This window comes from Carassius auratus, chromosome 39 (assembly GCF_003368295.1).
Source record: "Carassius auratus strain Wakin chromosome 39, ASM336829v1, whole genome shotgun sequence".
Taxonomy (NCBI): domain Eukaryota; kingdom Metazoa; phylum Chordata; class Actinopteri; order Cypriniformes; family Cyprinidae; genus Carassius; species Carassius auratus.
Genome location: NC_039281.1, coordinates 4,165,356 through 4,190,273, shown reverse-complemented (window position 1 = coordinate 4,190,273; position 24,918 = coordinate 4,165,356). Strand labels below are relative to the sequence as shown.

At 37.6% G+C, this 24,918-nt stretch overlaps 1 protein-coding gene across 1 annotated transcript; it reads left to right on the top strand.

Annotated features, from left to right (window-relative positions):
- Positions 1-31: 31 nt before the first annotated feature.
- LOC113057729 (cytoplasmic FMR1-interacting protein 2) lies at positions 32-24,322 on the top strand. The gene is made up of 29 exons (XM_026225230.1): positions 32-178; positions 10,262-10,411; positions 10,507-10,596; positions 12,512-12,589; positions 13,042-13,143; positions 13,454-13,635; positions 13,728-13,824; positions 14,131-14,259; positions 14,343-14,447; positions 14,537-14,625; positions 15,203-15,440; positions 15,523-15,815; positions 15,885-16,032; positions 16,124-16,277; positions 16,525-16,681; positions 17,096-17,192; positions 17,294-17,370; positions 17,478-17,586; positions 17,686-17,805; positions 18,418-18,617; positions 18,701-18,788; positions 18,899-19,042; positions 19,137-19,227; positions 19,520-19,650; positions 22,097-22,169; positions 22,298-22,392; positions 23,135-23,373; positions 23,471-23,618; positions 23,832-24,322. The coding sequence occupies exons 2-29, from the start codon at positions 10,295-10,297 to the stop codon at positions 23,997-23,999; spliced, it is 3,759 nt and encodes a 1,252-aa protein (XP_026081015.1). The 5' UTR covers positions 32-178; positions 10,262-10,294; the 3' UTR covers positions 24,000-24,322.
- Positions 24,323-24,918: the final 596 nt, after the last annotated feature.

Sequence of the window (24,918 nt, the reverse complement as noted above, 5' to 3'; positions counted from 1 at the left end):
GTCTCTTTAAGAGCATGCACTTGCAGCCATTTTCTACTCTTTGTGTGGGGTGGATTAGCGGATAGAGACCGAGCCCAGAGCATCAATTCTACTCCACCGAACCAACGCTATTTCATACTGTTTCGCCCCGCTTTGCACTGGCCGTCCGTTAGTTTAAGTGCGGACATGCAATTAGCAGGTAGGTAAATGTGAATATTTTCATGAATTACAGAGATGAGAGCGCTCGCTCGACGGTGCGCGCGAGATGATGACACCAACCTGCGCGTGTAACGTTATTCCCCGGCATGATGCTCAGTCATATTTGCACAACGAAAACGGTTTTGGCTTGAATTTTGTTGTTTCAAGCCAGCTACCTGTGTGTTCGCGTTTGAGGGCGTTTAACACTAATTTGGGGAAGATGGTTTATTATGATGGAGGTGCTGATAGATAGCATCTCTCCGCTTTATGGGTGGGGTGAGAGCGCACGTATCTCACACATCTCAAGTGTGAACGAATGCGTTTTATCTTTATTTGTTTACTTTAGAGCACAATTAGATTACTTGACGGTCAGTGTCGTTTCATGTCGCCATAAGTACATTTTGGGATGTTTTTTAACCATTCTTTCCACGAGCTGTCGAGCTTGCTCGTGCTGCTGGTGTCCGGTGACTGGGTTATTGCCAACCGAACCGTTATTTTCACGCCTTTGATGATTAAGAAATGCGCTGTATGACGCACTAAATGACTATAAATTAAATTCAAGCCTTTTCATTTAAACGCGTGGATATGTTTTGCTTATGTTATGATTAAAGACCCATACTTTGGGATTTTATGTCGAACAATTGGGTTTAGTTAACATGTCCAAGCTGTTAATGTAATTCAGAAATGATCATTTGCAGCCTGACGGGCAAAATAAACGATATTGCGAGGTATAGACCAGCTTATTGTACGATATCCTGCTTAGTACAATGGTAGTTATGATATTAAAAATACACGAACAAAAAATAAAAAAAATGACATGATTCAACATATTTTGTTAAATTAGTTTCAACCTTCCTCTAAGGAAAATAGTCCGCTACAATGTAGACTGCTATTGGCCAATAACAAGACAAGCACTGCCACAATATTATTATTTTATGTATTAATCTGCAATCCATGTTAATTGAAAGTAAACTCTTTCTGAGATTTTTATTTTCTCATTTAGCTCTTTATATATTTTACCGGTTGAAATTCTGATAGATGATTTCATTGTCTTTATGGATTTATCAAAATGAAATTAAACTGAAGTCCTCCAGGGCCATTTTTATCACAGTCTAAAGCTGTAATAAACATTTTGTAATAACCATTTTTAAACGAGGAGTGATACGAGTGAGAGGAACGTAGCACCAGTATGTTGTCAACTGTACATTATCCAGTTTAGTGGTCATTTGTAGACTACAAACATATTCATTCACTAATCAAGTACTCTTGAGAAAACGGTGTGAAGTTAACTGTTGTCCACACCTTAAAGTTGTGACGATGAAACCGAAGTAGCAACAATTCACAGTCAATTGTAAGAAAAGGCTGGAGTTATTACAGTTCCATTCACATTTACAAGGTCAGTAACATGGAACAAAAAAAGGGGTACATTTTCATTTCCTGTCGGCTTTAACTGTAACTTCTTGCAGAATCCTTTTTCATTCATTAAAGCATGTTGAGCCATGATTTGTATATCACTTACACATTTCAAATTATGCACACGCTCCTTTGAAAGGGAACAAGGAACCACTGGTTTCCTGAATACAGATGAAAAACCGTTTGTGTCATTTTACCTGCAAATGTAATCAGTGATAAAACGCATGGTGAACAGCACTCATAATGAAACTGTTTCACCTGCTGATGGAAATGATGCATTCTTAACTACATCATCAACCACATTTTTGCTCATCTCAGAAACTGCAATTGAATGATTCAATCATGAACAGTCCAGAGTATGTGGAGGGGTTGTTTCAGTGTAGCCTGTCTGTACATAAGGGAGAATCTTTCAGTCAGTCATCAATTACACGTCCCGCCTGCCTGCCTGACTAATTGTAGCTCAAGGCTTGCAGAAAGAGCACGAGTATGATGTCCAACCGAGTAGTGTGACCCAAATGTGAGTCTTTTTCAGCGGTGGAAGCCTTTATTACCCTTACGTCTCGAACAGCTTATTTATGTGGCTAGAGCAGTGGTTGTCAGCTACAAAGGCTAAAATATGTGTATTTCAGACATTCTTTAACAGGAGTTTCTTATGCTCATCAAGGCTGCATTTATAAGGTCAAAAATACAGAAAAATAATGTAATACTGTGAAATATTATTATGATGTAAAATAACGTTTTTCTATTTTAATATACATTTAAAATATAATTTATTCCTGTGATGCACAGCTGAATTGTCTGCATCATTACTCCAGCCTTCAGTGTCACATGATCCTCCAGAAAACAATCTAATTGATTGCTGGTTTATTATCAGTGCTGGAAGCTGTTGTGCTTCTTAATATTTTTTTGGAACCTGTGTTAGAAAATATTTATATTTTGAATAAATGCTGTTCTTTTGAAATTTTTAGTCATCAAAGAATCCTGAAAAAAGTATTGCAGTTTCCAAAAAAATATATATATATATATATATTTGGCAGCACAGCTGTTGCCAGCATTGATTATTCTAATAATAAATCAGCATATTAGAATGATTTCTCAAGGATCATGTGACACTTTATACTGGAGTAATGGCTGATGGAAATTCAGCATTGCATCACAGAAATAAATTATATTTTAAAGGATATTAAAATATAAAATATATATTTTGCAAGATTACAGTTTTTTTTTATCCTGTATTTTTGATCAAATAAATGCAGCCTTGATGAGCATAAGAGACTTAAAAACATTACAAGTCTTACTGATCTCAAACTTTTGACCAGTAGTGTGTATACACGCACACTCACACACACACACACATTCAAATGGAATTAAACTAAAACCTCTTTAGGTACTTTTAGAAATTTTATGAATATACATTTGAATAGTTTTGACAAGTTCTAAAATATTATATGTATCAGGTAGAAATTGGGGGTAAAAATAATTTTTTTTGAAAATCATTATCCTTAAAGCTGAAGTAGGTAACTTTTGTAAAAATGTATTTGTGAAACCTGTTATTATGTCCTGACAGTAGAATATGAGATAGATAATCCGTGAAAAAATCAAGCTCCTCTGGCTCCTCCCAGTTTTCCTATTGCCATTTCCAGAAATTAATCTGCTCCCGGTAAGAAACAACCAATCAGAGCTGCGGTCCGTAACTTTTCTTTGTGTTCAAGATTTACAAAATGTATATAATAAGCGAGTACACCATGAATCCATTTTCCAAACCGTGTTTTTGGCTTGTCCTGAATCACTAGGGTACATCTATAATAAGTGTGTATATTCTGACTATTTTAGATTGCTTCGGGGGTACCGCGGCGGAGTAACCCAGTACCTTTGTGATTCTTCATAGACATAAATAGAGAGAAGTAGTTCCGGCTACAATGTTCTTCCGCAAGACACAAGCAGTTCTGTTTATTAACCGCTAGAGCGTCAAAAGTTACCGACTTTTATAGCTTTAATCTATATACAGTAAATCATAAACAACTAGAAAAATCATGAGACCTTTGAATATTGTTGTGGACAGTGGGGAGCTTTGGGAAAAGCATGGATTTATGTTGGAATTGTTGCCATGATAACATGTTTGTAGTATCTCAGTAAAAAGCATGTGGCTCATGTTGGTGGTAGTGCGATTTTGTCATGCTCACTGAACGTATAGGAATGTAGACAGTGAACCCCACCGTACAATGAGAATAAGCCATTGTGGGAAAGTTTATTCTAGTATCTCAGGATCCTTTTCCACAGGCAAAGCGTCTACCTCTCTGTCTCCCCCACTTTTTCTCTCTCTCTCCCTGTCAGATCACTTCTTCCACTTGGAACTTGTTGGTGTCATGGATGTTTTTTTTTCCAAGAGTCCCATTTTGAATGACAATGATTCAGCTCTGAGGTTGTTATCAGTCTGAACATGTCTCATGCCACCTTACATGATTCTTTTCAGCAGATCACAATGTGCAGAAACACCCAGGGCTCAAACTACATCCTCCTTTTGATTTTTTTGATGCAGACCAGCTCTGTTTGTTGAATATTACACTGTTAGAGAATGATCACCTTCGTGAAGTATGTATTGAGTCATTTTTTATTATTAGATAATCATAAAAAGTGGTTTCCGTCATTTTAAAATGGATTCTTTTACTCTGGTTATGTGTGATTTTGTGTTCAATTGTGAGGCAAGTCTCTCACACAGAATATTAATGAGAGTGTTCCATATGAGTCACTTATGAGGTTCCATGATGACTAGAAATCTGCATTTGAAGGCGGACGCCTATGTTGATTGCAAAATGGTACTGTGAAAAATGGGATTTTCTTGTAAATAAATAAGGTCTTCATCAACTACATTAGTTGAACTAAGAATACACCAAAATATGTATAATGTAATTTATTACTATATAATGCAATTTCATTTGTTAAAATGTTAGGGAAGTGAGGTTACATACAAAAATGATGCTTGTTACGTGTCTCATTTTTAAAGTCATGGTTCGGTATATTTTTGTTGCAGCAGGGGGGAAACAAAAATAGCTAAATGTATTTTAGTACCTATATTTAAACAATGCTTTGCTAAACAAACTACGGTTTAGTCTTTAACTGGCTGCAGAAAACATCTTGTACTGCAGTTTATGGTTTTTTGTAAAAGGGGGAAGAGATTTAAAGTACTTCCACTTTTGGATGCAAAATATTTGAGCAAAATGTATATTTTAGTCATTATTATTGCGTTGACATTCCATTTAGTTACTTTATTGAAGTCTGCGAAGTTTAATGAATAATAATAAATAAAATAATAATGAACTAATAAATTAAATATCTGTATTTATATTTTATATAAGTACATTAAATTGAAATTAAATTTATGTATTTAACAGACGCTTTTATCCCAAGGGACTTACAGTGCATTCAGGCTACCAATTTTTACCTATCATGTGTTCCCGGGGAATCGAACCCCAACCTTGCGCTTGATAAAGCAATGTGCTACCAATTGAGCTACAGGAACACTAATAGACTACATGTTGCGAATACATGTAGGGCAAGTGCAGATGTGTAGTGAATCAGGCTAAGATATCAGGCTAATTTGCCATTTGTATGCTATGCTAGTACTTGAGCTAAATAAAGTAGACATTAATGGTCATTACAATGTAGTTCTAATGACATATAATATGATTTTTATCAAATTATCATCAGGCACTAACTTATTAGCATACTTATTAAAGGTTATTCGAGACAATGGAACTTCTTGGGGTCCTGATGGGGACTTAGTTTCAAAGAAGGACCGATTTGTTTGAACAATGGCTCACTAAGTTTTTGAAGCGGACCTTAATTTTTCTTTCAGGACAGAACTTGAACAAGCTTTGCAGAAGCAGCTGAGCAGAACAGGAGCTTCACGTGTTTTAGAGCTGTTGCTGTTGTCTAAATTAAAACTCCTGTAATACATAGTTGCATGACGTTGTGAGATAAATAAATGCTGAAAGGAAACCCCACCCATTTTATAGCAGCATAGATGAATCTGTATTGTTAAAGTGCCGTTGAGCGTATCAGCATACATTTGTTTGTGGCCTGTACAAGAAAAATGGCAAGTGACATATTAACAATGGGTTTTTCCATTAGGAAAAGTTTCTTGTAGCTTTCACCACTTAACAACTCAGTAACATGACTTTGATTTGATTTGGCATACATCCCTGGGCTAGTTTGTGCTTGTGAAGACCTGATGTTGGCCCTTTCTCTGTCCTTCAGCATTGTGATCAAGTGTTGTTTCCACCCTGACCTACTGTGAATGGTCTGAGACCGTTATTCTGTCATGTGATTCTGCTGTGACCTCCAACCACCTGAAACTAACTTTGGGTTGAACCCACCAAACCTGTTGAGAGTGCTGTTTAAAGTTGATATGTGTCGTTGTCTGAGGTTAAAATGTTTTTTCCCCAGCTTAATGTGGACAGACAACTGTAAAATAAGCCTTTTATAATTTGATTCTCCCCAAAATCTGTTTGGAAAAGCCATTATTTTTCCAGTTGCATTTGATGGTGCAGGTAGAGCCTGCAGACATATTGTAAGTTGTTTTTGGTCATTTTGCTAGAATGTTTTTCGTTTGCACAGTGAATAGCCTTCACTCTGTGTGTTGTTGCTACGATGCGTCATCATTTTTCTCTTTTACTGTACGTTGTTCACACTACGTAAGTTCCACTTAGTTCCTGTTTGTTGGGTTACTCATAAGAGAGCTGTTGTTCCATATAGGCTCCTTATTTAATCACATGGTGACCACAGGCCATCTCTCTTCCTACATGTGCCATGCTCAATGGTCAAACAAACTCCACATTTCCATGCTCTGTCATTGTTTTAATGAAGGTAAAGATTGAAAATCAGCCTCCTTCTTGGACAAATGACTAACAGGCCACTTCACCTGTTCTGGACAGATTCATCATGTTGTATTATACATAAACATCTTAAGACCTGAAATGTATTTGTGCTGTAACATAACAGATATGTTGGACATGTGGGCAACCTAAGGTTGACATTTTCCAATCCCATTTCTCCTTTCTCTTTCATTATTGTTTTTCATCCTCCATAAATGAACTAATATTCTTTGACAGGTTTGCCTCAAATTGTCCTATATATAAATTCTGCAGTATTCTGCACAGGAGCAATTGAAGTACCTTCTAATTCAAGGCATTGGTTTTGTGAGTCAAAAATCAGCCTCGGGTCTAAAATCGGCAATACGCCTCAACAAACCCAACTTCCTGAAAATGCAGGGGTCTTGAGATGCATTTGTAAAAGTTGTAAAAAAAAATTTTTGGACACAGCATTAAAGAAATGTGTCATTCGTGGTATTAGGTACTAACAAAAGAAACCGTAAAAAAAACAGAAATAGGATCATGACTTCTAAAGGCCCCAGTATACCTCAAACAAAGTTCATTTTCGTTCTTCGTCTGGGGGCAAAAAGAAGTTTGAAAAGGCTGAGCGATGGTATACGAACATTCCGACACCCTCGTGCTGCTGGAGACGGGGTGTAGATTAATGTAAATGTGTCGAGAAACTCGCGCCTAAGCCCTAAACACAACAACGATGAAATGAGGAAGTGTAGGCAATCTAGGTGTGAGACTATTACCAATGGTCAGAATATTATAGACCAAAGGAATAGGGATTAGCCGCAGTTCAGAGTCAAGTGTCATGTTTGCAATACAAAAGAACCAAAATCAGTCCTTTATGGGAAGTGTGAATGTCTCATAGTCTGTAAAACCTAAGCATGACGTGAAAAAAAAAAATTTGGAGTCAGTTTACTTCATTTTATTAGTGTTCATTTATTTTATTAAACTGGATAAATTGTCATGAATGTCATGATTTACTTCTGATAAATTTACTTTTTGATAAACTTTGAAAGGTTTATTATTGTAAGTTCGTTTGGCATTTCATTTATGCTATACCCTTTAAATTCGCTTATTGAAAGAAAAAGCAGTATTGTGTTATATTTATTTGAAACACATATTTGGAACTTGCTACCTTATATCATAACTTTTTACTTCCATTCTTTTCATGGCTTTGGAAAACTTGTCTCGGATGTTTCTTTACATTGCTTTTTGCATAACTCTGGGCCGTCGACACCAAGCTTCATTGCAATTTCTTTCTAGGAATTAAATGCTTTCCCTGAATCTTTAAAGTCTCTCCGCGAGCGATTGCACAGGTGCGGATATATCTGTGCCAGCTCAGCTATTCGACACTCCAGTGTATTCATGTTGCTAGTGACTAGGCTGGAGATATTGTTCTCTCTTGAGAAACGAACCGAAAAAAAAAAATTGCATGCCAAATAAGGTGGAGTTTTAGAACACACCCACTGATTGCGTAACCGCCACGGACCAATGGAAACTCAAATGTGTTTAGGGGACAAAACGGGCTCCTGCAGAAATTTTTCTTTGGTCAGCTGTTTTGAACTGCCAAAACAACTCAAAACGAACTTCGTTTCGGCATGATTTTGTTCAAAATGATGTTATATCAGTTCGTTCTTCGATTTCATTTGAAGTATATTGGGCCTTAAAGCTGCTTTTCGAAATGTCTGTTGAGTGATTGACTCTTCTATACAATATAGAGCAAAGGCAGCAAATGGAGTTTGTTCAGGGAAATAATACCATAATAAAGGAGTTAATAGTGAATATGTGTTCACTGTTCTAAAGTTTTACCATTATATTAGTGCTGGGCGGTTTGAACAAAAATGTATATCATGGTTTTTTTTCAAAATTATGCCGGTTTCCCGGTTTATTAGTTTTTTTTTTTTTTGCATAATCAGGTGTACAATACATTTTCTGCTGGTTGATATTCCAAGACATGCTTGCGGCTAAGGTGCTGGAGCAAATTGCTCGTGTTTTAGCCCGACAGCACTAGAATAAAATGGTTGTTTGGTCGAGGTCGGATTTTTGGAAACCAAAAACCCTCCAAACAGCAGACCAGGCTCCTCTTTTTGGCACAAGTTCTTTTGTGTCATGTTTTACTAGTTCTGCAGCATCCATCTTGCCTGTTACTCCTGTTTCACAAATACTCATATGCAGTCTGCAGCACGGACTCATTGTGCTTTCACACAGGACGTGTTTGCAGTCTGCTACAGTTCCGCGGCTGTTTAGTCCACAAACACAACATTTGTTCATTGTTTTGATTTCATATCATGTAAATGTCATATCATATTTTTTTTAGCATTGTGAGTCTTTATTTTAAACTCAATAAATATAAACAATGCATTAGTCATGCATTTTACTTCTAGGTTTGTATAATAAGCTGCTCAAGCAAGCGGCAAAACATTTAAACAAAATAATTAGCCTACTTTTCTTGTTAAAATATGTAAAATTAAAACACCACAGACAGAAACAGTCCTGTGCCTTTCGCATTTAAATCTTTATCACAAGCAATCCCACGGGTCTTAATGAACTTTGTTTTTCTGCCTCCATAAAAGTGAAAATATATATTGTTTTCCTTGTTTATCTGAAAGTGCACCTTTTTATTGTTTTAAACCTAGCCAAAAACCCATGTGTTGCGTGTGAAACACAGCTTTAATAAGTATACATTTATTGTGAAATGACTGCATAATTTGCTAATTTGCAAATTTTTCCCGCAAACAATGCACTTTCACTTTAATCAGCGCCTGCAGCACAGCAAAAATAGACTCGGTGCGTAAACAATCACTGCAATGCTGCAGACGAACCCTTCCTTGATGCACTGACGAGCCGCGACCGCGTGCAGTGTGAACGCTTGAATCCGTTAACATGGGTGCGTAAAAAAAAAATGCAACGCATACGCACTGCAAATGGAGTATGTGTGAAACAGGCATTATAACGTAACACCAGAGCACTACTGTGTTTACCCTCATCACGCCTCGCAGTCGCTGCTTAAAGTGCAACATTGTAAAGGGTCCATCTGAAACAGTGTAGCACGGCCACGGCGCAGCATAACGTTCATTACGAACATTGAGTAATTAAATACATCGGTATGGCAGTATATAAAAATTTATATCGTAACGAAAATATACACCGGTTTTCGGTATGAACCGGTATACCGCCCAGCACTACATTATACTATATTATATTATGTTATGTTGAAGTGATTTTAAACATGCAATAAACCGTAAAAGAGAGCTCAATTGGTTATTCATGGCTTATTGCGAATATAGTCAAATTCACACAAAAGAAAAAAACATCAAAATGACCATCTTGGCTTATTCACGTTAACACATTAGGTTATGTCTGAAGTCATGGTATGTTGAAATTGCTGTAGAGAATTAACAAAAATATTAAACCTTATTTTAAGCAAAATTATCTTTAAAGTGATTATATATGATAACATATATATGATGATATGATAACATAAAATAACTCATGTCAGGTTTTGGTTAGTATCGCCCTCCTTTATATTATAAATAATAAAAGCACAACATGCATAATATGTAACGTTTCATTAGTTCTTATGATTTGCTGGCAGCCACGCCATTGCTTGTGTTTGGAACCTAATTGAATTCCAACGGTGAAGCCAAGTGAAACACTTTAACTAGAGGGATTACTTCAAGGTCATGTCAAATGCTAGTGTTTCATAGACTGTGTTTCATGCAATTGAGTATCCTTGTCCAGCATCCTTGTCTGATGGTGTTAAAGCTCATGGTTTATGTATGTTTCAGATTGGACTGTTTTGTGAGTGAACCTGTGTCGCAATGACCACCCACGTGACCCTGGAGGATGCGCTGTCCAATGTGGACCTGCTGGAGGAGCTTCCCCTCCCAGACCAGCAGCCATGCATCGAACCCCCACCATCCTCCATCATGTACCAGGTACATTTACACAAATGCTTTTTTATAGTCGCTGTTGGATGTAGAGTTTACAGTAAATTTGGACATAACTGGACTGACCTTCTGTCTGTTACTAGGCAAACTTTGACACCAACTTCGAAGACAGAAATGCGTTTGTCACTGGTATTGCCCGCTACATTGAACAGGCCACTGTGCACTCCAGCATGGTGAGTAGAAGGAGGACTTTGTGAAACAGCACATTAGAATTGCTGGTCATGTGACCAAGAGCAGCAATAACAAAAGGATGTTGCATTATAACAAAGCTGCTCTTTATAGTTCTTTCTGAAATTTTTATCAGAAGGGCACTGAGAAGCAGAAACAGTCATTCAGTTTATCTGATGTTGGCTTTTCTTTGCTACAGTGATGTTTAAATAAGCACAGAGCAGCTTCCCAAAGCATTTACTTACAAAAAATACCATTACGTTAGCAAATTTTTAGGTGTTGTTACAAAACCGTGTTTTTTCACAATGTAAACTGGCTATATCATGGTGTTCTGTGAAGCACCTATCCAGCATTTATCCAGCAAGAATGCATTAAATTGATCAAAAGTGACATTTATAATATTACAAAGTATTGCTATTTTTTAAAAAGATGCTTTCTTTTCATCATAGATTGATGAAAAATGTATCACAATTTCCACAAAAATGTTATGCAGCACAGCTGTTGTGACAATTGATAATAAGAAATGTGTCTTAGCAGCATATCAGCATATTAGAATGATTTCTAAAGAATCATGTGACACTGAAGACTTGGAGTAATGATGCTGAAAACACAGTTTCAGCAGAAATAATTGACATTTTAATAGAAAACAAGATATGATTTAAATTGTAATAATATTTTATAAGTACTTTTTTACTCTATTATTAATCAAATGCATCCTTGATAAGCATCATTCCAAAACATTACAATTTAGATTTTATTAAAAGAAACAATTAAATGCCATGGTATATGAATGATACAGTGGCAAAGAATAAGTAGCAATAGTTATCAGGTTCTATCATGGTATTGCAACAGTATTTTTTTTTCTTAAGGTTTGTGACTTTGAAAGAATATTCCAAATCCTATTTGACTGATGAGTCTGCACGTAAAATTGTATGTACTCTAAATCTAAATTTGAACTTAGTTTATGAGGACTTTAAAAGAAGGTATTTCCTTATCCTAAACATAGATTGCTTTGTGTGAATTTCTGTGTGAACATCCATCTGTCAGAGCATCTCAAACCACATCAACAGATTTGCAACTGTAATGACTATTTAAGGGTCAGGCGTGTAAAAGCTGGGCAAGATGTTTTGTGCCATATAAAAACCCCATCAGTTTCATTTCTGTTTTATCAGAGGTGAAAGGCAGAGAGCTCAGGACAAACACATTTTCTCAAAGACACCCTTGTTTATGCTTGTTTTGTACAGTTTTCAGTTTCTGTGGGGTTTTGTGCAGGATAAAAATGGTGTTAAAGCAGCTACTCCACCTCTTCCTCTCACAGCTCAGTGGCTCGTGGATGTGCGTGGACTGTCAAACAGGAGTGCACATTACTCTGTGAAACAGAAAGTCCTCAAGGACTGGAGGTCCTGTTTGCTTCAGCTACCTTCTGCTAAATCTCTAATGAGCTCATAAATGTGGTCTTTGTATGCTGTGAATAAGTTCGCTATATATAGAATAAGAATGCTGTGGTCTGACTAAGTTAATACAGCGTTTGCAATGGGAACAATTAAAATCATACCTGCATACTTGTATTGTCTCTTCTCACATTTTTACATTTAAATCAATGTATGCAGCATGAAATGACAAAACTGAATTGCCTCCACTTTAATCAGATGAGCTTTCTAGACTTTCTCCCTCTCTTCATCTCTTCCTCTGTCTATGAACAGCCTTACAACTTTTTATACCACCATTGCCGCCTTGCAAATAATTCCTGTAAGGAACATGGAGTTATTCTACGTAGCAATAATGGTCACTTCCAGTAAATAAGTGTCTGATGGATTGTTGTTTTTTCGAAAGCATGATGTCCGAAAAATGAGATTATGTGAGTGGTTCCTTTTATAGTTGTTCTTTTTCCTCTTTTTCAAACTGTGTTTTTCTTCTCAGAATGAAATGCTGGAGGAGGGGCATGAGTATGCTGTCATGCTGTACACCTGGAGGAGCTGCTCCAGAGCCATTCCTCAGGTACACACACACACACACACACACACACGTGACATCTGATGCAGTAAGTGTGGTCCAATTTGAGGTGTATTCTCAGTACTCTAGTAAAATCATGCACTGTTTGAACTACTGGCCCACATACGCTTTTACTATCAGGCAAGTCATGGTGTAGAAGAGGAACTCAATAAGAATATGCTAGAGTATCATGTGTCAAGTGCACATAGATTTATTGAAGTTTGAATGTTGCTGTCAACATTTGAACGACTACGTGCCAAGTCTTGTTTTACATTAATTGACTTTTTTTTTTTTAAGATATGCTCTCGATCTGAAGATAATCTGAACCCCAAGTTATGATTGAAATGACCAAATTCAACAACATAATTGCCCTGCACTCACTGCAGGGAAAAGACCCATTATTCATGAACCCAGTTCTGAATCCTGCCAGTTTAATGACGCCCTCTTGTGCACATCAGGTGAAGTGCAACGAGCAGCCAAACCGTGTGGAGATCTACGAGAAGACCGTGGAGGTGCTGGAACCTGAGGTCACCAAGCTCATGAAATTCATGTACTTCCAGGTGAGAGAGGGAAAAAAACTCCATTCATTACTTATTAAATCTGAAATGACATGATTATTCATCAAACAACAATACTAATAAGAAAAGGGAAACACTCATTGCTCGTTATTTCTTATGTCTTCATTTTTGTGTTTATTTTTAATTACTTACAGAAAATAACATTTACTTGAAGGCTACATTCCATTTAATTACTTAATATTTATATTCATATTTAACTTTTCAAATAAAGGAGTGTTTTTTGTTGTTGTTGTTCTTTCAAAATTAGTAGTGAGAGTCGTAGTAGCTTTAACATTGATATCCCTCCTTCTAGCGCAAGGCCATCGAACGTTTCTGCAGCGAGGTAAAGCGACTGTGTCATGCTGAACGCAGGAAGGACTTTGTGTCCGAGGCCTACCTCCTCACTTTAGGAAAGTTTATCAACATGTTTGCCGTGCTGGACGAACTGAAGAACATGAAGTGCAGTGTAAAAAATGACCACTCTGCTTACAAGAGGTATAAGAGTCAAGTTTACATTTACATTTTTTTAAGCTATAATATATAAACATGTACATAAAAAGCTCTATATTGCTATTTCATCTTTAAAGAGCGGCTCAATTCCTGAGAAAGATGGCTGACCCACAGTCCATCCAAGAGTCCCAAAACCTCTCGATGTTTTTAGCCAATCACAACAGAATTACACAGGTATGTGTAACTTAAAATATGGTCAAATTTACATAAAAGGAATAGTCCATAATACTCAATAAATATTTAATTATTTGTTATGCAGCTCATGCAACACATTGGCAATTTAAAGTACAGTAACTAAGGGCTGTCAAGAGCCTATAATGATTGAAAACACTAAAAGGAACCATTAAAGTGGTACCATATGTTAGACTTGTGTGATGAGCGGCCATACAATAAAAGTGATTTTTCATGGCTGATTTTGTCCTCCCGTTTCACTTGGACATTTGCATGCAGTGTGTCATGTTTTATGTGGTGTTTGTCCAGTGTCTGCACCAGCAGCTGGAGGTGATCCCAGGTTATGAGGAGCTGCTGGCTGATATTGTCAACATCTCTGTGGATTACTACGAGAACAAGATGTACCTGACCCCCAGTGAGAAACACATGCTGCTAAAGGTGAGCGCGTCCATTCCCGCGGAAGCTTTTTAGACTCGGCTGAAAGAGAGCTTCACAGATGAAGGCATGGCTCTGTGTTTCAGGTCATGGGTTTCGGTCTATACTTGATGGATGGAAATGTCAGCAACATCTACAAACTGGATGCAAAGAAAAGGATAAACCTTAGCAAAATCGACAAGTTCTTTAAGGTGAATGCAAAATTTCTGGTTCTCTTGAAAACGGACTTTTTTTTGTCACAATTCTCTGATTGTAACATTTGGTGTGGATGCCTTCACAGCTTCAGGTCGTGCCCCTCTTTGGAGACATGCAGATCGAGCTGTCACGATACATAGAAACAAGTGCCCACTATGAAGAGAACAAGTCCAAGTGAGTGATCGACTGAGTTTATGAATGATACGATCTTGTAACCACAAGTGCTTTGCTTTCTATCTGATGCTAGTTCTCTTATTAGCATTACTTGACTGGTTCAAGAAGTTCAGAAGTTTAGATTTTTTAAAGATAATGATACTTTTATTCAGTATCAAAATTTGCATCAAAACCGACAGTAAAGACATTTATGTTTTTAGAAAAGATTTCAAATAAATACTGTTCTTTTGAACTTTCTAATCATCAAAGAATCCTAAAAAATCGTCAAAGTTTCTATAAAAGTATTAGACAGCACAGCTGTTTTCAACATGAACGAATGTTGGAATAATAGAAATGTTTCTTGAGAAGCAAATGCGCATTTTAGAATGTTTCTGAAGGATTGCGAGACACTGAAGACTGGAGAAATGGCTTCTGGAAAAAAGGAATAATTACATTTTAATATATATTAAAATAGAAAACAGCTATTTAAAATGTAATAATATTACACAATATCAAAGAGAGTTCTTTTAAAAAGTGTACAGCTTTTTAACAGTGTCTTTTCTCTCTCTCTCTCTCTCTCTCTCTCTCTCTCTCTCAGGTGGACCTGCACTCAGAGCAGCATCAGTCCGCAGTATAACCTTTGCGAGCAGATGGTACAGATCAGAGACGACCACATCCGCTTCATCTCAGAGCTGGCGCGCTACAGTAACAGTGAGGTGGTGACTGGATCAGGGCTGGACAGTCAGAAGTCTGATGAGGAATACAAGGAGCTTTTTGACCTGGCACTCAGAGGACTGCAGCTTCTGTCCAAGTGGAGCACTCATGTCATGGAAGTGGTGCGTCTGAGACCATTTAAACAGTTTGCAGCATTCCACTTCTCCGTCTACCTTGCATTTAAACTGTCTTCTCGTCCTCTAGTACTCTTGGAAACTAGTCCACCCGACTGATAAGTTCTGCAACAAGGACTGTCCTGGCACAGCCGAGGAGTATGAACGCGCCACACGCTACAACTACACCAGCGAGGAGAAGTTCGCCTTGGTGGAGGTCATCGCTATGATCAAGGGTCTCCAGGTGCTGATGGGACGGATGGAGAGCGTGTTCAACCAGGCCATCAGGCACACAATCTACTCTGCCCTGCAGGACTTTGCACAAGTGACCCTGAGAGAGCCACTCAGACAGGCAGTGCGCAAGAAAAAGAACGTCCTCATTAGGTAAGATGTACACCACATAAAACAAAATATAGTTTTTTGGGCATTACTTATCTCCTTGCTTCCTTATAGTGTACTTCAGGCAATTCGTAAAACCATCTGTGATTGGGAAGGGGGAAGAGAACCTCCTAATGACCCCTGTCTGAGGGGAGAGAAGGACCCCAAAGGAGGATTTGACATCAAAGTTCCTCGTCGCACGGTTGGCCCCTCAAGCACACAGGTCAGTCAAACTGTGTTTGCAACATAGATGATATTTAATGCTATTTGTGAGGTTTGTTTCTGAGTACTATCTGCTCCTCCCGGTCATATAGCTTTACATGGTGCGCACCATGCTGGAGTCTCTCATCGCCGATAAAAGTGGCTCTAAGAAGACTCTTCGCAGCAGTCTGGATGGCCCCATCGTTCAGGCCATAGAGGACTTCCACAAGCAGTCTTTCTTCTTCACCCATCTCCTGAACTTTAGTGGTGAGACAACAGCAACAGTTTTCTGTTAAGCAACTGCATCATCTTTATATGTAAAGTGCATATGCTCCGGGTGTGTGTTCACGGTGTGTGTGTGTGTTCACTTGGATGCAGAGCACAAATTCCGAGAATGGGTCACAACTACATCTTCACTTTCATATTCATAGTTTTCACAGCAACAGAGAGTAGACTGAGAAATGTTGCAGTCTTTTTTGCATGAGGTTCTCATTGTTTCCTGTCTGGCTGTCAGAGGCCCTGCAGCAGTGCTGTGATCTGTCCCAACTGTGGTTCCGAGAGTTCTTTCTGGAGCTCACCATGGGCCGTCGCATCCAGTTCCCAATTGAGATGTCCATGCCCTGGATCCTCACCGACCACATTCTGGAGACCAAAGAGCCCTCCATGATGGAGTATGTGCCACATACACAAAGTTTATACTGGGTATTAAGCTACACTAGCGGTCCAAATTTAGGGGTCAGTCTTCTATTTATTCAGTATGGATGTGTTAAATTGATTGTGAATATATAAGCATCCATAAAAATAATAAACACCAAAACTGTTTTTAAGATTGAAAGTAATAAGAGATTTTTCTTGAGCACCACATCACATATTAGAATGATTTCTGAAGGATCATGACACATTGAAGATCCAGCTTTGCCGTCACAAAAAACATTGAAATAGTAAACAGTTATTTTAAAATTGTAACAACAGCATAAGAGACTTCTTACCAACCCCAAACCTTTGAACAGTAGTCTCTATGAACACTAATCGTGTCTGTCAGATTATAGAATTTTTTTGATTAATTTATTTTTTTCCCTTCTCAGATATGTGCTGTATCCGTTGGACCTTTATAATGATAGTGGTTATTATGCCCTCACCAAATTCAAGAAGCAGTTCCTCTATGATGAGATAGAGGCCGAGGTAGAGTGAATATCTACTTATTTATTATCAGCTTATTCATTATTGTCTTCCGTTCAAAAGGATCTTAAGTAAAAACAGAAGCAATCTCTTTTCCATTTTAGGTCAACCTGTGTTTCGATCAGTTTGTGTACAAGTTAGCTGACCAGATATTTGCCTACTACAAAGCAATGGCTGGAAGGTAACATTAACTCTTCCTCATTTTAAATGGTTCTCAAGCTTAATTTAAGAGGTCAAACAAAGAAATCATTCTGCTATAGATTGTATGTTTCTTTCTCTTCCTCACAGTGTCCTCCTAGACAAACGCTTCCGTGCGGAGTGTAAGAACTATGGTGTGATCATTCCATACCCGCCTTCAAACCGCTACGAAACGCTGCTCAAACAGAGACATGTTCAGGTGTGACAAGACACCGATGTCCAATTAGAATAGGCAGCTAGCTATCACTCTCAGTACTCTGTAAATGATGACTCTAACAACATGTTTCTGTTTTGTTAGCTGCTGGGTCGCTCCATTGACCTGAACAGATTGATAACCCAGAGGATCTCAGCAGCCATGTACAAATCCCTGGATCAGGCCATCAGCCGCTTTGAGAGCGAGGACCTCACCTCCATAGTGGTGAGAATCTTGTGCTTTTAGACTGTTTTGGTATTTGTTGTCATCATAATCTCTGTTTCTTCGGTATTGCAGAAAATTTTCTTACTCATTTGGACATCTTAAAATTTTTTCGAATCGCAATTACGATTATGGATTCCACAATTACGTAATCGTTCAAAGTGGCAATTAATCGTTTAAAGTCCACTTATGTTATTCTGCATGCTTAAGATGCGTTTTTTCTTTCTAAATGTTATCTTAAGGGATTTTCCCATTATTTTAATTTTATTTCTAGTGTAACATTATAATACCATTCATATTTTTACTTTTTTATCATTTAAAAAAGAAACCAGTCCGATGTATGGTTGACATTTGAGCCTTAATACTATAGAAAAGCACTTAAGGTTTTTCAGCTTGTTTATTTTCATGTAAAAATACTGCATGCAGTTGCATCAAACAATAGTATAAACATCATTCAATGTAAATTGTGATAATCATAATTAATAATCGGAATTACAGTTTTAAGGGAATAATCGACAATAATGATTTTTGTGATAATCGTGCAGCCCTACTTGATTTAGAAATCCTCTAAGAACTTTCACTAAACTGAAACTGTTCTGGTCATGTGTGTTTCAGGAGCTTGAATGGCTGATGGAAATCAACAGGTTGACTCATCGCCTGCTCTCGAAGCACATGACCCTGGACAGTTTTGACGCCATGTTCCGTGAGGCCAATCACAACGTATCTGCTCCATACGGCCGCATCACACTGCATGTCTTCTGGGAACTCAACTTTGACTTCTTACCAAACTATTGTTACAATGGCTCCACCAACAGGTTGGTAAACAAAAGTTGTAGATTTAGACCCGTACAAATGTGGTTCAATATAGTTGACAAAAGTGTTCGATCTCATGGAACAGGTTTGTGCGGACTGCCATTCCCTTTACCCAGGAGCCTCAGAGGGACAAACCTGCCAATGTCCAGCCTTACTACTTATATGGCTCCAAGGTCTGTAAGCAGCATAATTAGTCTGTGCTACCAAACCAAAGACTTGAATGTGTTAAAGTGTGCTAGAGAATATTGATGTCTGTTTTTAAACATCTCGCTCTGTTTTTCAGCCTCTGAACATTGCTTACTCCCACATCTACAGTTCCTACAGGAACTTTGTGGGTCCTCCACATTTCAAAACAATCTGCCGTCTTCTTGGTTACCAGGGCATTGCTGTGGTGATGGAGGAGCTGCTCAAGATTGTCAAGAGCTTGGTATTTTGTCTCTCTGCTATGTGTACATGTAGGTTTCATGCACTACTCCAGTATTTAGTTCTGATCACTTGTCCTGTTCCTCTGTCTTTTCCAGTTGCAAGGCACCATCCTGCAGTATGTGAAAACCCTCATAGAGGTGATGCCCAAGATCTGCCGTCTCCCTCGTCATGAGTACGGATCACCAGGTGAGATCAGAGCTAGTAACACTCCAGTCGTGTCACAGTCCCTCCACCTCCCCTAACTCCACCTGTCTTAATCTGCTACAGGATTTATAAATTCAAAGAATAGAATAAATACAAAGAAAAGGGTGAAAACTTTTACAATAAAAAAAAAGTATAATGTATGATTTAAAACAATTTGTATAACACTTTGTAAAACATTTTATAGCTCGTTAAAGTGAAGAAGGCTGTAACTTAAGGATGTGAATGTCAGATCCTAGCCTGGATTTTAAGTTATGTAATGTGGACCATTTGTCAGGCATCTTGGAGTTCTTCCACCATCAGCTGAAAGACATCATTGAGTATGCTGAGCTCAAGACAGATGTGTTTCAGAGTCTGAGGGAGGTGGGCAATGCCATCCTCTTTTGTCTGCTCATCGAGCAAGCTCTGGTGAGACCCCCTCTGAATTAATTTTCCTATTTGCATGACTTAGTCCTAATCAATAAATCTAAAACCTCATCTCAAAGCTGAGATTTCTATTTTAGCTTTAATCTTTCAGACCTGCCAACCTGTACACATTTTGTGTAATAGGTACGCATTTTGACATCAAAGTACACTAGTAAGATTACACAAAATCTGGTGCCACCTTTATGTTCAATATGGTGTTTAAAGCAGTGTTTAGTTTTCCTTGTAGCCTTATGCTAACATTGACTGCAAATCCACATTTTAAGGCTGATGGGTTATCCCTGTCTCATCTATAAATTATTGCATTGTTTTCTTCATGATGTGGTGGTGTATAAGAGGAAATAAGTGCAAAGCAAAATAGTGCAAAATAATATGAACTAAGCATTGCACTATTGCTGTTCTCTTAATTCTTTTTCAAGGTTTGCAGGTCTGATCTGTTATAAAATGCCTTGTTTTCTTCTGAATAAGTATGATTTGCTCTAAAGATTTTTTTTTTTTTTTTATAATGAAAGCATCCTGTTGACACACCAAATTTCAAGGCTCAATCATGACATGACTCAGCCTGGCTTTGCAAATGAGCTGCTTAAAGAGGCATATTTGAATTTGTACGCTGATGTGTATACTAATATGTGTGCATTTCTGGATGTGAATATTAATGAATTACTGTGTGTATATTAATGAGTGTGTGGGTGGAGGACACTGCTGCCATCTGCCCCTAAAAAGCAACTTTATTTCTCATTACACGCTGGCAACAACTACAGGTGGTAAGGAATTAGGCCTCACACATGTAACTGAACCACAAACTGACTGAACACACACTCTTCCTGGTTTTTATACTTTTTCTTTAGTCACTTTTGTGCCGTGTTCTGCCATGGATTCAAGGATGCCAGTGTCACCAAGACGAGAGAATAAAACTTGAAATGTAATACGGAGCTGTGAACGTCTGGCACTTTCATGACGTTTCTGCACGTGCCCAGTGGCTTGATATTAAGAGGCTTATTTAGGATCATTTCCTCTAAAGAAAGTCTTCCTTGCTTTCATGGCAGTCACGACTCCTCTCTGGCTGCCTGTGACGTCCCGTACTGGTGCACATCTGCTTCCATACACTCTTCTTCTGACTGTAACTCTTCTGATGCCTGTTTCTCTCGTGTTTCTGTTTGGGTCTCTCTCTCTCTCTCTCTCTCTCTCTCTCTCTGAAGCATAGTGAATGTCGAATGATCATTGCACGCTGATCTCTCATTAACATTGTTTCTGTCAGGGTGCTTTTCTGGTCATCTCTCTTCTTGTTTAGGTGTTGTTCAGTGCTTGTTTTATTATTGTGAATGAAGTCATTTTTGCTCAGATTTGTGTGCCTCATTGATTTGAAGGTCAGTGCCATGAGACCTTGAACTTTCCACATTACATTTAATTTAGGGTTTACACCAACTGCCACAATAGTAATTAATTTATCCCATATTTTATATCTTTCTGGGTTTATATTAGTAAATGTTGATGTAGAGGTTTAATAGAATGCATATTGATAGTTAGTGATGTTCAAAACAATGTTTTGTGATCTACAGTTTGGATTGGGCAGTCACATGACTCATTTTTGTGTTAAAAACAGCAAGATGAAGTACAGGAGATTGAAACGTAGAACACACACGTTTTTTTTTCAAGTTAATGTCTTAAATGTTGATCAAAAAAGTAGGGCATGTCACAACAACCGAGGACAATCTGCATGCATGCATAGACCAACTTAATGAAAAAAAATAGTGTTAAATTAATAAAATAAAGGATATGACACCCTTTAATAGGGTAACCAAAATATCTTCAACAAATATTATAACATTTTATTGCAAAAAAAACTATCATAATTCTCACAGAAATAGGCATATTATATATAAATATGTAAATATTTATATAATTTATCTAAATATAAATATCTAATAGATATGAGACTATGCATAATAATAGAAATGCTGTTCAAAGCTAGCGATTTAAAGGAAATGTTTTGAACTTGTTTCAAGTTGTTGTTGTTTTTTTTTCATTTATATATATATATATTTATTATTATTATTATTATTATTATTATTATTATTATTATATAAAAATTTTTTTTTTTTTTTTTTTTTTTTAGAATCAGAAAGTGCTATTTGTGATCAGATTTTCGGATGAGATTTATCAGTACAATGTGGTATAATCAGTTACCGTTATTCCGAGCTTCTCAGCCAACATCAGTTATACATAAATATCATCATGGTTAGGACTGTTACATTTTCATATATATTACAACTAACCCATTTTTACACTGGTGTGTGTGTGTGTGTGTGTGTGTGTGGGTGTGTGTGTGATGTTTGTATGTAAAGCTTGATTCAGATTTCATTTAGCAGTGTGGTGAAGCATTTTTCATTCATTCCTCATCATGTTTTTTGTTTTGTTTGTTTGAACTCAGTCACAGGAAGAAGTTTGTGACTTACTTCATGCAGCACCATTCCAGAACATCCTCCCAAGAGTCTACATAAAAGGTGAAAAAAAAATTACATTTAAAAACTACAAGATCGTGTTTCTCATAATTGCTTTCTGATTAAGAAATCTTTATATGAGTTCAATTTTAAACCTGCTGAAATCTTCATTTAATGATGTATGTTTACAGAGGGTGAGCGACTTGAGGTGAGGATGAAGAGGCTGGAGGCAAAGTATGCTCCTCTTCACCTGGTGCCCCTCATTGAGAGACTTGGGACCCCACAGGTGAGTCAATCGTTGCATTTGTCAGTAACAAAATATGTAGCACATTCTTTTTTTTTTTCTATATAGAAATATTTTGCAACATTGTAAATGTCTTTGCCATTGCATTTGATCAGTTTAATGTATTTTTGCTGAATAGAATAATAAATTTATTTCAGTAAAGTAGTCTGGCTCTTTCATCCAGTTTAAAGTAACATCCTGGTCCAGGGAGGGTCTGTGTTGTACCAAATACCTTCCACTTCTTAATAATAGACTTCACTGTGTTTTTAGGCATTGATAAAGCCTTTGAAATTTTTGACTTAACTTTATCCCAGAGCTCTTTTTGACAGTGCTTCGGTTGTGCTACCGAGGACTGAAATGCTCCAGGAAAGCTCTTTTCACGCTGACCAGATCAAAATTAGCACTACTGATCACAGTTGAAAGTCAGTTGGCTTTGTGTGCCATTGAGAAGGTGATTAGCTACACCTGATTGAGTTTATAGGTCATTTTTAGGAGGGAGTGATCCTTTTTCCAACTCGGCGATTCTGTTTTTTTATTTTTTCTGACATGTTGGTGTTCTATCTTACACTTGGATGTTATAAGTTGCACTGAGTAAATACAGCTGTCCGTCTTCATTTCAGGGCTTGATTCTTTTAAAGATGGGTGGGTGATTGTTTTCTGTAACCACTGGATTTAGACTGTTTATGCCTTCACTGTTGTACATGAATAGGTTGATTTGGTTTTGTTTTTTAATTGCCTTTATTAGCAAATTGCAATAGCTCGAGAGGGAGACCTGCTGACGAAGGAGCGTCTGTGCTGTGGTCTGTCCATGTTTGAAGTCATCCTGACGCGCATTCGCAGCTTCCTTCAGGACAGCGTGTGGCGAGGCCCTCCCCCCACCAATGGCGTCATGCATGTGGACGAGTGCATGGAGTTCCACCGCCTCTGGAGCGCCATGCAGTTTGTGTACTGCATCCCTGTGGGCACGCACGAGTTCACTGCAGAGTATGCATATACATTCAGCTTGGATTTTTGGAATAGTTTGTAATTTACATAAAAAATTGCAAGCGAGCACTTGATTTCGATTTCGTTTTGTGTTTAGGCAGTGCTTCGGTGATGGTCTGAACTGGGCTGGATGTGCCATTATTGTGCTATTAGGACAACAACGTCGCTTTGACCTCTTCGATTTCTGCTACCACTTGCTGAAGGTCCAGAGGCAGGACGGCAAAGATGAGATCATTAAGAATGTGGTAAGTTCCTGATTTCATATAGACATGAACTATTTAAAAATGACAAATCATTGCAGGAAACTCTTAAAAAGTTTGAGGTCAGTAATGTTTCTTGAGCAGCAAATCAGCATTTTAGAATGATTCCTGAATGATCATGTGACACTGAAGATTAGAGTAACGATGCTGAAAGTAGATATGGGCTTCCGTATTTAATGTTTTTCATGTAACTTTCAGCCCCTGAAAAAGATGGCAGACCGCATCAGAAAGTATCAGATTCTCAACAACGAGATCTTCGCCATCCTCAACAAGTACATGAAGGCTGTGGAGACAGACAGTTCTACTGTGGAGCATGTTCGCTGTTTCCAGCCTCCTATACATCAGTCTCTGGCCACCACATGTTAAACCAACTTTATTTGACTTCCAGTGATCCTATTCTTCCTCTGGTGTGACATTGGTCTCATATGTAGTGTACAGGGCCTTAGAGCTTTCAGGACTGTCTCGGCTTTATTTAAATAAGAGACGAACCTCCAGTCTCGCCACATGGTTAAAAATCACAGTAGATTTCTCAGTCTGCCCCAGCTGTTATCTAACCCTTATGAATATCAACACTCACTATCCGTTTCACATTTGAAGTGAACCAGTTTGAGAGATTAAGGACTGCCGAAATTATTTCCAGGTCACCAGAGGAAGTTCTAACAAATGTTAAGTTCTAGTAAAAAAAAAAAAAAAGTAAATATAAATTACTTTGATTATAAATAACTATTAAAAGAAAACATGACTGATGTCAGTTTTTTTTTTTTTTTTTTTTTTAACAATGCCCATACAGATTTCATTTATAATAGTATTTGCATGTACTTCACAAATGCCATATATCCTAATATAGTTTGTACTGTAATATACAGACCAAAAAGCAAGAGTATGTTGAGTTGTTGACAAATATGGACACAAATGTCCTTAATAATTTCTCCTATTTCTAATTCTTTTATGCTCAAAAACTGTTTATAGCATTCTCTTTATTGCATTACAGCACTGGTTTACAGATATTTGCATTTGTAACATCCATCATTGTAAATGTTGCGGTCGAGAATTGCGTGTAATACTTGTTGACATTTTTTTTGGTACTTAACTGATATCAGTATTTGCCTCACTGTTGAAAAGTAACCTCACTTATCTTTTCTGTCTGTTTAATCTCAGTCTTTAAACTATTGATTTGGGCGATTTTATGCACAATAATCATATGTAAACTAGTGAAGCAGTTTACCGTTCTGAAGTTCTAATAACTGGATTTGTGCTGTGGTGACATTTCTTACTGTAACAGACA